We start from the raw sequence: 12,835 nt of genomic DNA on the forward strand, positions 1-12,835 counted from the left end.
TGTAGAGAAGATGAGAGGTGAGAAAGAAAAGGGAACGTGAAGAGAAGGAGATGAACACAGAGAAAGTACAGACAAGAGGGGGAGATGAGGAAGGGTGGGGGGGGAGAAAAAAGGTGAAAATAAGCATAATGTGAAGAAGAAAAATGCACAGAGGGGAGTGGCAAGGTGAAAAGAAAACAAGGAGTATGAGTAGGTGAAAGCCATTTTTACACATTCACTTCAGCCCTGTACTTTTATACACGTTACCCAACGGAGGTGCAAATGAGAAAGCAAATGTACTGTGCAATCAGACTGGACATTAACGATCTTTACCCTCACTTTCAATATTAGTATAGCACTGGTAATAGTCCAGGGTATTCGCAGCTATTGAGTGGTCATCCTGTCCTCTGCCTCGTGCACACTCGAGCAGCACCCTCCTCTAAACTAGAGATGGCACGATACCACTTTTTTATGTCCGATACTGATACCGATATCATAAATTTGGATATCTGCCGATACCGATATGAATCCGATATTGTGTTTTTTAATCAATAAAACTGTTTTTTTTAAAATATCTTGCTGCATTTTGTATAAGTTCATACTCAAGTTTAAATAAACAACAACACTAAAGCTATTCTGTTATACCTGTGTGTAAAAAATACACTGCACCCAAAATATTTCATAGTTCAGCAACACTGATCAATCTAATAAACCTTACCTAACTTAAAACCTAACTTAAACCTACTCCATCCTCCCTATTCTGGTATTTTAAAGAGTACTTAGCAGAAATATTAAGCAACCTAACTAATAGGGTTGCAAACTCCCAGCAAAAAAAAAAAAAATAGGGAACCACCCCCACCCTCCACCTCATGATGCTTAATCGATGTAATCAACTTTAATTTGATGCAGGGTGAAAAAAATGCACAGAAACAAATTATTTTTCAAGAATAATTAAATAGATTCAACATCTTTCTTCAACAGAATTGCAGAATTCACAGATGGTACCTTCCCAAGTACTATAGCTTACTAGGGTATATAGACTTAAGAGTTACTATATATAGTAATGGACTTCTATACATTTTACATCAGATTAAAACTTTGGGAGTAAGATTCAGATAATTATTAATTAAAAGCTAGATATTTTAAATGAGAATAAGAAAGAAAAGTATGTCTTTGTGCCCCCTTTTCCCTGTTCATGCCCTATCGGCCCCCCTGGCTAAACTTTGCTAGATCCGCCCCTGCACAGTTACCAGCCGTCAGCTACGTAGAAAAGGATCCTGGTCTAGAAAGTAATATTAAATAAATTCTAACAACAGCTTATCAAGCTTAAACGTGCTGCTGTTGTTCAGCCGCTGGTTTCCTCTTTCTGGTGCAAAGTGGGCCAAAAACAAAAAGAGAGATGGACTCGTGACAAAAAAGCCGATCAGCTGATCGTTAAGCAGTTTAACGATTGAAGTAGCGGCAGGAAGGTGAGGGAGAGGCAGTCACTCCACATATCGGTTGTTAAGCTTAACGTGGGAATGCTTTACAAACATTCAGAGATGAACTTACACACTTGCTTTACTTCTCTCTGGGATAACTTCCTCAGAGATGAAATGCTGGTTTGGTAGTGAGGCTACAAATACACACAGCCACTGTATCACGTGAGGCATACTGCTGCAACGTGCTACGGTTATGAGCCGAGTTACGCCGTGTTGCAAGTTTTGTGCGATGCTTTTTTGATATTTAATGGATCGGATTACATTTTTTATTTTTCGCCGATATCCGATCCAGTAATTTAGGTCAGTATCGGACCGATACCGATACGTAATATCGGATCGGTCCATCTCTACTCTAAACCAAACAGTATTTCGGGAAGAGAGAAGGCTGTTAGCGCTAACTGTATACTGTTGTTAGCTGCATTTGAGGAAGAGCAATTCCCTGACCTGATTCTTTACACATTTTCCAAAGTTAATGTGTGGAAATACCTTTAGAGATAGTCAGGAGGGAAAGGAGTGGATATGAAAAGAGGTAGAGATTGAGTTAAACTGATAAATCAGTAAAACTGAGTTTAGCATCAGTGCAAAGAGTGCTGACTGCTGTGACTCTATCCAGTCCATAAAAAATTCACTTCCCTCTGTAATACCAACTTAACTGAAGACACACATTTGAGAAATGTAGCTTTTTAATGTGTATTTTCTACTGAGGGCTACATGAGAAGAGGAGGCAGTTAGCTTAGCCTAGCTTAACTGTTGGAAAAGCTTAACGATTGGAACAGAGGAGTTCAAAAGTATACACTTTTATAAATTTGATGAAAACACTTTAACAGGGCTACACAAATAAATGTTTGTTTATATAGCAATGTCTAGTGGCGCTAAATGTTAGCGCTACTAGGCTGCAGCTATGGTTATAAAGCAGTTAGCTAGGTTTTAAATTTGGTCTTTTTATTGAATGTTATTTATTTGTGGATATATATCATAATATCTATCGATTTTGCCTTCACATAACCGCTAACCAAATTAGATAAACTTGTCCTCCATTTTGAACAAGTAGCAGTATAGGATGAAGTAAATCAAGCTCGTAGTTTGCAGTGAACATGTCCACTTATATGCAAATACTCTGATACTCTTCAAAACTGTGCTTAGAAGGAGAATGTTTGTTCTGTTTCTGGTTTGTGTTGCAGTTTTTCAAGTTTTCCTATCGCTTAACTAGTAGTTAGCGAGTACTGACAGATAAGTCAGTTATCACTCATGTCATACACAAGGAACTTGCTTACCAGTTGGGGAATATTTATACTATAGAGCTTTTTAATTGGTCTCTTTTTGTTTAAAGTTAAGCCTAATATTTAGCTCCATACATCAGCCTTAACTAAAATTTAGAAAGTAAAGAAAAAAAAGTGACTATAGCTACATATTTTCGCATTTTATTGAGTCACTAAAGTGAATAAATTGAATTTTCAAGTCATTTTTGTGGGGTTGAATAAATTCACCACTTCTTAACCAAAGATATTTTTATTATAAAATGTGTTTTTTCACCATGCCAATTAGATATGATTCTTTGACACAAAAGCACTTCACAAAGCACCGACTTTAACCTTCAGCAGACTGTGCAAACATTTGGAATCAGCTTTTAAAAACTCAGGCTAAGGTAAAGAGAACAAAACTGAAGGTGAGCGTAATGAGCAGATTCAAAAAGAGAAAGGTATGAATAAGGTAAACGAGGATATAACAAGGAGAGGAGAAGAAAAAAGGGAAAGCTCTGCATTGAAAGTCTAGAATACACGTGAAGTTGCTGCGGAGCAATATCAGGCATGGATGATTTTTAAGACAAAGAGACTGCACAAATCAGAGCGTTACAATAAATAAGAATCGCTCATTCAGTATCCGTTATGCCGTCTCGGGTATGAATATCAATGTCTCTGGAAGCCTCTGGTTTTAAACTGGGCTTTATGTGGAGCAGAGATGTTGTTTGTGTTGTCCTCACCCCATTTGCTGTTGCATTAGATCTAAATCTCTATGCCGATTTGGCCCTGTGTTGAATCTTAGTGGTAATACAATGTTACCACTGTTTCTAAAAGTTCTGATCCCACACTTTACAGGGAAACACACTGCTAATGCTCGCCTTATTCCCAGCTGATGTCCCCAGAGCTCGAGAGTGGAGATTGATTGGTTGGATCGTTTATGTTTGTGGTATACAAGTATCATTGCTGTGTTAGTTTTTAGCTTCCTTTGTTTTGCAATGTCCTGTCTAGGTGAGTTATGTCCCTTTAAGGATGGGACTAAAAGTTCAATGTGAAGGGCAGTAGAAGTCAAAATAGCCGATACACCATCACAAATTCTTTCCTGTTAGCAAGAATACTCAGTTATTACGAGATATGTATAGATTTAATGTGTCTTATAGCAATATTTTAGCACAAATATTGATTAGCTGTACAGTCCGTTAATAGAGTTGTCAGTTGCTGTAATGATTTTTTTTGCCCTTGCTGGCCTTGAATGGACCCAGGGATACCTAATGAAGACCATAGCAGATTATAAACGAACACAACATTACATTTCTGTTCTCATATTCTTATTCTCCTTTCTTTTTTCTTGGTCTCTGCAATGTTTATCCAATTCTCAGTAGACTCACAGAGTAGCATTGCATAACTACCACTTCTGAGGAACAAAATTAACCTTTTCACAATTTTCTCTATAATATGTGCATCACAGAAGTGCACATATTGGGGTTCGAAAGTTAATTATTTGGTTGCAAAAGCTGTCAGAAAATCAAAAAAGTGCGTTGTGCAGTAGCTCACGCGGCTACACGACAGATCATCGGAAATAAGGGCCTTTCTCTCAGTGCTGCTGAGCGTTTGGTGTGACAGATGGATAGCCAAAATCCACGATTCTCCAAAGTTCAGCTAAAGCTGCAGTAATGAGAAGCTTCAGCTGTTTGACAACAAACACACATGAGACTGAGTCAGTGGGAACGCCACGGGGGGATTTTGTACTAAAAAGGCAAAATTAAGCAGCCGCATTTATTGATTTGTTTTGAAGCAAAACATTTGCTCGCTCTCACTATATGAGGAATTCCTGCTTTTGTTGACTTTCTATTAATATAAACACAAGTTGAACATATCACATTTTATTATTGATTATTTTCATACAACTTACTAAATGTGTGGATTTCCAGCTTTTCTGTTGTGTGTGACAAACATTTTTATTATTTTCGTTTACTATTCATTAGGTTCGAGCATTTAAAACATTATTTCAGGGATTAGATATATGAACCGGATATTTTAAAGGATTTTTTTCTCACTTTTTGTACACTAAATAATTTCTTCTCACAGCAGAAGTGCTGTCATTTCAGGCTTCGGCTATGGGAACTTGTGATTTCCATAAATTGATTCTCTTTGCTGTTGATTTAATAAAATAGCTGATAGATGAAATAAAAAGTTGCAGCCTCGCTATATTTCTTCATTAATGTGTTCTCCCTCTCCTTGTCTTCCAGCTCTGTTTGTTACAGTATTTTCCTCAATAATCAGCATGTTTTCTCTCTCATCTCCTCTTTGGCTCAGTTTGTTTCCTTTCTTTCTTTTCTCTAATAGATTCTGTTCTATCTGCATGTGTTGCAGGATCACTCTGAATGGGATGAAGGTGTCTAGGCCAGACGTTCGCATCGGCCGCTACAGAATGATTAAGCACGAGAGAGACAAACACAACGAGCCCAACCCACAGAGGTACTGCATCATTGTCTGAAGTCGTTCTCCGGCTTTATATTCGGATCGATCGCGCTGCTTTTGTTTCACAGCTACTCGGTTCAGACGTGTCTTTCTGAATTTTTCATTTCAGTTTGAAAGAATTATGATTGCGTGGCACTGCAGAAGTCATCAGTGGCATGGCTTTATAATTAATGTTTCCTACAGTGCAATATACTGCTCTGAAATGTGAGGCAGTGTTATGGGCAGCAGTGGGTCTCCTGTTCACTGCTGTCGTCCACATTATCCACTGTCACTCTGTCCAGTTTTGCAAGACTTAAATGTTAAAGATACTTTAACCTTTAATCAGAGGTGTTTAAATGAGGACTTGACCTTTATTTTTAGCAGTTTCTAACACCGTGCACATTCACACTTGGGAGTTGCCTACAACTGATAAGTACTGCAGCTTGTCATAAGAAACGGTGGGCAAAAGGAAAATTGCTACCTTTGATACACCTTAGAAGTGTGAAAGTGTTTTAGAAAAGACTTAACTTTATATATTACTTCACCAGTGGCATCTTTACAGCCTGAGTGATGCAGTTTGGAGCAATTAGTTGTTACTCGCTGAGGAAAGTCAGAGAAAGCAAAATGTCTCTGCAGCACCACAATACTGTTTTTGCCTACTTGGTGAAGGTCAAATGAGGCTGATCATTTAGTGCCAACGTTTAGATATAAAATAACATGTTTGATTTTTCTATACTATAGTGATTTCATATCACTCTTAACCCCTGTGAAAACTGTGATCCAGGGAAATGTACACACTAATATCACCGTACTGTATATGCAGTACTGTGCAAAAGTCTTGCCCCTCTCAGTTTAATATTTACCAAGAATCCAGAGGAGGTTTTTTTTCGGTTCTCCAGGCTTTCTGAAACTCTCTGAAACTCTTTCAGTTTTTCTTTGGCTGCTTTTTCACTCCTTTTCACAGCCTGTGTACAAGGTGATTTTCAGAAGAATTTTTTAAGCCACTTATTGCTGACCTATGAATCATTCAAACACAAAAAGGCACCTAACTCAAGGATGAACCAGTGTTCGTTCTACACATATTACACACTTTAGCAAAAAAACCCATTTTTTTATTTGTATCATTAGGGCACTTTGTAACGAGCACCCTGTCACAAAAACACATAATTTATTCCCATTTCTTCAGTTGAATATACAAAAGTGCCAAGCACATCAGTTTGACAAGTATGAAATCCTATTTTTGCACCAAGTTGACTCCCAAAGAGTTATTTGTCATTCCTGCCTGTGTTCTGAGTATGCATTTAGGTCCCCCAAACTACACTCAGTCTGCATAACCTTTGGTATGTTGTGTAGAATGTCTTTAAAAATTTTGAGGAAACAGGACCAGTGGAAGACGAAAGAAGCAGAATCTTTAAAAAATCCTGACATGGGACCTAAGAGAAATATCTGACCCTTCAGATGATCCATATACTGTTTACTGAAGCCTCCTCAGAGATGGTCTCAGTGGAAGGGTGCCTGTCAAAAAGCTGTTCTTAAGGAAAGGAAACGGGTGAAATAAAGTCTCAGGAATGCCAAATTACGCAAGATTTGGACTGAAAATAAGTGACAACAGGTTTTATGGCGTGATGAATGCAAATTTGACTTTTTTAGTTCAAATTGTCATCAATATGCGCGGAGGTCAGGAGAGAGGTACAACAGTGAGTGTCGAGAGCATTCTGTAAAACACAGTGAAGGTCACGACTTGGGGCTGAATTTCAGTCAGTGGTGTTGGATGGAAATCATGAACATGAAAAGTGCCATCAGATTTTGATCCACCATGCAATGAGTCAGTCTGAGGTGCAGGTGTAAACAACAGGAGTGAAATGTTTTAATCATAGTAGGACATTAAAATATTTAAGCAATAGCCCGATGACATGCAAGAAGACAAAGTGGCATGTTAACTAAATAAAATCCACGTATGATTATAAATCCTTGTTAACTGTATTGATTGAAAGTAATCTAATATTAGTTAAATAGTAATATGAGCGTTGTGGCTCATATAAGTGCAGAGAATCCTAGATAGGCCTAAAAGTATCAGATGACTGAACAAAATATAAATAAAACAAACCTCTGAAGCTCAACCTTGGTGGTCACTAAAAGATTGTGAGATTTTTAAATGCCAAGGACAAAACACTTTCACTAAACCAAAAATTGCTTTTCAGAGATACGGCCCAGGGGCTTAAATGTTGCTCTTTTGGCTACACCCATTTAAATTGCTTTTCAGACAAATGCGTAAAAAACTTCCCCTATAAGTGTGTTATTTTATGGTTTGATGAATGAGACCCAATATGCAGAGATGAGCCCTTCTAGACACATTAATCACCAGGAGTATAGCACCTCACATTAAGCTGCTTAAATGTGGATTATCACTGTTTATTCTCCTCTAAGAGCCCCCGTTTTCATGCCTGAATAGACTGGGCAACGATGCCTCTCAACACAAAAAATCAATAGCTGCTGTGGCTCCGGCAGAATGGAGACATAGTGAAATCTGTTGTCTCTTCCAGTAACATTTTAGTTTGATCTCATGTGACGTTATTATGTTTCACCATTCTGACAAACTGTGCTGCCTCATGGTTCAGAGTGAGGTCTGGTTTAGTTGTAGCTCCTAAATTGGTTTATAAGAAGATTAAAAACTGCTGGCAACAAGAGCCATGAGTGAAAGAGTATTGACTGTGTTTGCTGGAGCCAGACAAATTCTGACCAGCTTGATTTGAATTTTGAAGATAGCCTGTGAGCACTGCGTCTGATACATTGTTAAAGTTTTTGTTTAATGAGCTAGCCTGAATGGGATCAATAGCTCTTTTTACAAGAGAGGCTTTTGTACAGCTTGTGAAAAAATTACAAACAGCAAAACACATCAAAAACAGTCACAGAGCTCTGAAAAGGTGCTTCATAAAAAGTTTGGACAATATGCCAAGGTCAGTCTAAACTAAAAGAAAGTTTCACAAAGGTATCTTCGAGAATTATTTTGTAATCAAAAACTGAATTTGAAAACTTTCACTTTTTTTCTTCTTTTAAAATAAACTTTAGATAAACGTTCAAAGCATGCATTCTCTGGGTACTACGGCTTTCTCCTTCAGTCAAAAGATATGCTTGTTATTTTGGTTGGATTCTAAAATTAGCTGTAAGTGTGGATGTGAGGCTAACTGGTTGTCTGTCTCTTAGCCCTACGACAGACTTGGGGCCTGTCTGGTTTGTAGGGGTCTACCCTGCCTCTTACCCTACAACTGCTCGAATAGCCTCGAGCCCCACCACGAGCCTGAGCTGCAAAAGCTGAAGTGTTGGATTAAGTTTTTATTTTTAGCTTGTTGGTAACTCATTAGCTAAAAAACAAATCAAGTCACAGCTATTGCACACCTTTAATACTTTCCTGTACGTGACAAATTAAAGGAAATATGTTTTGTTGGTTTCCATCTTCATATTTTTATTCTCGGACTGTCCTAGAGCAGCTTTGTATGAGTCACAGTTCAAAATAATCCTTCCTTATCATAAACTGCAGCTCGGTGCATCCGCTTAGTTCAGACCTGAAAGATGCCATTTCAGCTCCTCTCCCTTTAAGGTCAAGGAAGACATTAAAGGGAGAGTTTCAGCTTTCTTCTGATTGGCTGCTCAACACAAACAAAACTTTGAAGAACACATGGGCGGGTTAATTTTTCCACAGCCAATGCTATGTGAGGGAGGTGACCTCATTATGGATTTCTGCTCTGAGACAAGAGTTAAAAAATAAAAAAAAACACAAAACCCCTTTGTCACTGGGTTGCGCAACCCCCAGGCTGGGCAACTCCCCACTTATTCTTCACCTTCTTCTTTGTCACACCGACCCTCTGCATGTCCTCCTTCACTACTGCCTTCACTGTGGTCGCCTTCTTTTCTTCCTACCTAGCAGCTCCACCTTCAATATCCTTTGTCCAGTATATCCACTATCTCTCCTCTGCACATGTCCAAACCATCTCACCCTTGAGTATCTAACTTTGTCCCCAAACTGCTCAAGCTGAGCTGTCTCTCTGAGGTACTCACTTCTAATCTTGTCCATCCTGTTTACTTTCAGCGAAAATCTTCATGTGCCACCTCCAGGTCTACCTCCTGTCTTTTTCTTAGTGCCACTGTCTCCAAACCATACATCATAGCAGGTTTCACTACCATTTTGTAAAAGATCCCTTTTACTCTTGCCGATATCTTTCTGCAGTCACTGCTTTCACCTCTGAACTGCTGCCTTTTCTTCTCTCTCGCTGTCTCTTAACACGTCTTCCCCGCTTTCTTCTTTTATTGTTTTAGGCTAACAGTAGCACAATGTCCACCAGCACCCTGTTGGCCACAAAGAGGGTCGTTGTTAACCCAGGCTTGGACCGATCCTGTATGAAAATGACACATAAAGAATGAGAAATGCTTCATTTGGCCAAGATTTTACGCCCTTCCTGATGCAGCCCTCCACGTTTATCTGGGCTTGGTACCGTCAATAGGAATACACTGGCCACATCATTTAAACTTTTCTCCATGTTGTTATGAGCATACACCATTGTAGCAGTATATGACTGAAGATAAGAAAAGCATAATAGGCCCCCTTCAACATGGAAAAGCTGAACTCTTGTCTCCTGCAGTAAGGAGATCTGAGGCATCTGTCATGCGATGGGGAGGTAGGATTTGACTTCACTTGTAGAGGGAAAGGTCACTGCAAACCCATACAAAGCTGTTGTCTCCTCTTAACCTTAAATATGTAACATGACTTTTGGTCTTTTCTTAGTTTTCTGTTTTATTAAATCTCTTCCCTTCTTCATGCCAGTCTCCTATTACAACCTGCAAGGTAATAAATAAATAAACATAAAATATAAAATCACCTGAAACAAAATGGAGAGATTTTTTTTCATGCTTCACGTCTCCAGAAGTAGAGATGTCAGACATCCATCTAGATGTAGTTTAACTTCAAAATTAACAATCTGTCCTGGAAAATGGCAGCAGGAACCTGAATGCAAAGATGTCTAAAATAACCAGGCCTATTTAATGTGTCATCTATCATTGTTTTGTGTATGTGTGTATATGTGAAAGTGTGTTTGACTCAGAGAGAAAGATTCAACGATCCCTCTGTAATTGCCTGCTGAAATGACACCGTTAGAAATAGGAGCCAGCTAGGTCAAAGTGGTCTAGTTGCCTTCATCAAAATCAATAAATCAGCCAGTAGACTGAGAGAGAGAGGGAGAGAGTGTTTGTGTGTGCACACACTCGTGCGTGTGTCTGATTGATACCGTTTTGTCGTTTTCCTCCTCGTCTTGATGGTCATTCTGGACTCTATAGACCATAGACCACACTTCCTCAATAAGAGGTGACACCAACAGGGACGCTATTTATTTGAGGTCGATGCATTATTCATAACTGTGGCGAGGGGCAGAAAATAGCCGCCTATTAGTGAGCGAAAACTTCATTTTTACAGCCCTTCTGGACACTCATTATAATGTCTCGGAAATTTTGGCTTAAAGGATCTGTTTGAAAAGAAGCAGGATTTGGGCTTAAATAAAGCATGGCAGCTTAGAATAATCAGGAGGCTGTGAAAGGAGAAACGGCCACCTCATGGCAGTGTTCAGGCAGTGTGGGTGAAGGGGAGAGTGTTTTTCTCTGTCCTCTCTCTGCTGTATCTGTCTTTGGACATTATATTTAATTCACTTTTCATCTTCTCAAGCCAGTTTTGCATTTATTTTAATTTACTTTAAAGGGTCTTTTTTCGCCAGAACATCTAATGGTTTCTGAAGAGAGCGTGAAAAAAGGCAGAAACAAGGAAATAGTTGTTTGGTTACCAGAGTGAACCCTGTTCTCTGAGACACATCGAAGAAAACACAGCAAGCTAACATGTTCACAATAAAAATGCACATTTGCTGTTTTGTAGCAGATTTATCAATTACTTCATCATCTTACTTTAGCATGCATCCGATGATTATTGCTAAACCCAAAGTGGCATTCATAAGAGGGCAAGAGTGCATTTGCAGCAAATCTCTGAACATATTTCAGTCTGGACCAAACTACCAATTAACCAACACTGCCACCTAAAATTTTTATTCAACAAATGGTTGGCAAGTGGTTTCCCCTTGTTGGTGAGTGTTTGCAAACATATAGGCATGTCCCATACAAAAGTCGAGCGACCAAAACAGTCGGAAGGAAGGTGTTCGGTGCAGTATCGCATACCTCTGGAACCAGTTTCACTTGGCAACAGCAAGCTACCTTTTGCAACCAATGGTTACCAGGGGGTTAGTGAGTGACTTGTAGGCCTGCATAACTGTGGCTTCAGTAATTGATTTTACAGAAATTGCCAGCAGCCACTCTCAACCAGTCAGGGAATACTTTTTTCCCTAGCAACCACTGGTTGCCAAGCGAGGAGCCAGTCTCTAGGCTTGTATGACTGGAGCCTTAAGTAAAAAGTCTCAATACATCTGTTTGATTTTGCAGAATGATCTAACAAAACATTAACAGCAACACTGTTGTTAATTTTTGTCATGGAATAAATCTGTAATTGAGGTTTTGCACACATGTGACAATTAACAATGTAAGATCAACTTGGCAGACAAAATGATTATTCCCTGATTGATTGTGTTTGGTTGCTGGAGGTTGACAGCTGGTTGCTGGGAAAATAATTGCCAAAGCCTCCAGGCACACAGACCAAGAGACCGGTCAGGGACCATGATCGCTTTGTTTGCTAGCATATAAAGTTTTACCTTTTACCATAAATTTCTTAATTTGTCAGTTCTTTAGTCCAAGAGATGATTTGGGGATACTTGTTGAGAGCTTTCAAATGATATCACATACCCAGAAATGTGGCAACCAATAAGGTGTCAATGGCACAATAGGATTCTATACTGGGAAATATTCAAAAATTGATAGAATATCATAGATAGACTACCTTTAAACCATTTACATTGCCTTGTTCTGAAGTATATCAAGGACTTTTTGGTTATTGGGCCCTTATGTGCCGTATATATATTCAGCGTGTATGTGTGTGTGTGTGTGTGTGTGTGTGTGTAATGTTTTATTTTAAGGTTGTTCTTGCAGAAGCCTGCCAATTACACTGATAAACTAAGCTTTTGTTTCCGCTTTTTGTCTTCAGGTGCAGAGTTTCTTCTCTGTTTAGATTCAGATTAATGATTGAGCCTTTTGGGAGAGTTTATCTGGAGTACCTGCGTAATGTCCAGCTTTTACCAAGGGAAGCATTGTCTTGACTGTCTGATGAATGTTTACTATCTCCTCTGCACACATGCATTCACATTAACTCGAACATTCACAGGAGTCCATTCTCTCGGCTTGTCTGAAATGCTGGTTAGGCATAGCAATGAGATGTTGGGCCGATGGATTTAAGAAAGAGGAACATTCATCACAAGCTACAAGTATCAGTTAGAGCACACACACATACATACACCATTTGTGTCGGGCAAACAGCATTGCAATTGAATGAGATGCACAGCAAGCTCATTCAATATGCCATTCCTTTGTTATCATCCTGCAGCTGCAGAGGGTGTTTGTGTGTATTTGGGTTGATATCTGTATGTGTATGTAACCAATAATAACCAATAACTAATAATTACATTTAAAGAAAAAAGTAACCTAACATCACTTTAAATTTACAGTTTTATTCATAATACAGAAGAAGTGGGAGGTAGT

General features: G+C 38.9%; 1 protein-coding gene across 1 annotated transcript in view; it reads left to right on the forward strand.

The window, feature by feature from the left end:
* Window positions 1–12,835, forward strand: part of b4galt2 (UDP-Gal:betaGlcNAc beta 1,4- galactosyltransferase, polypeptide 2) — a 214,267-nt gene that overhangs the window by 192,215 nt on the left and 9,217 nt on the right. The window contains exon 7 of the mRNA XM_031733580.2: window positions 5,072–5,176. Coding sequence (XP_031589440.1) covers window positions 5,072–5,176 — 105 coding nt within the window. The remainder of the gene's footprint in view (window positions 1–5,071; window positions 5,177–12,835) is intronic.

Source organism: Oreochromis aureus, linkage group 18, assembly GCF_013358895.1.
Source record: "Oreochromis aureus strain Israel breed Guangdong linkage group 18, ZZ_aureus, whole genome shotgun sequence".
In the NCBI taxonomy this organism is placed as follows: domain Eukaryota; kingdom Metazoa; phylum Chordata; class Actinopteri; order Cichliformes; family Cichlidae; genus Oreochromis; species Oreochromis aureus.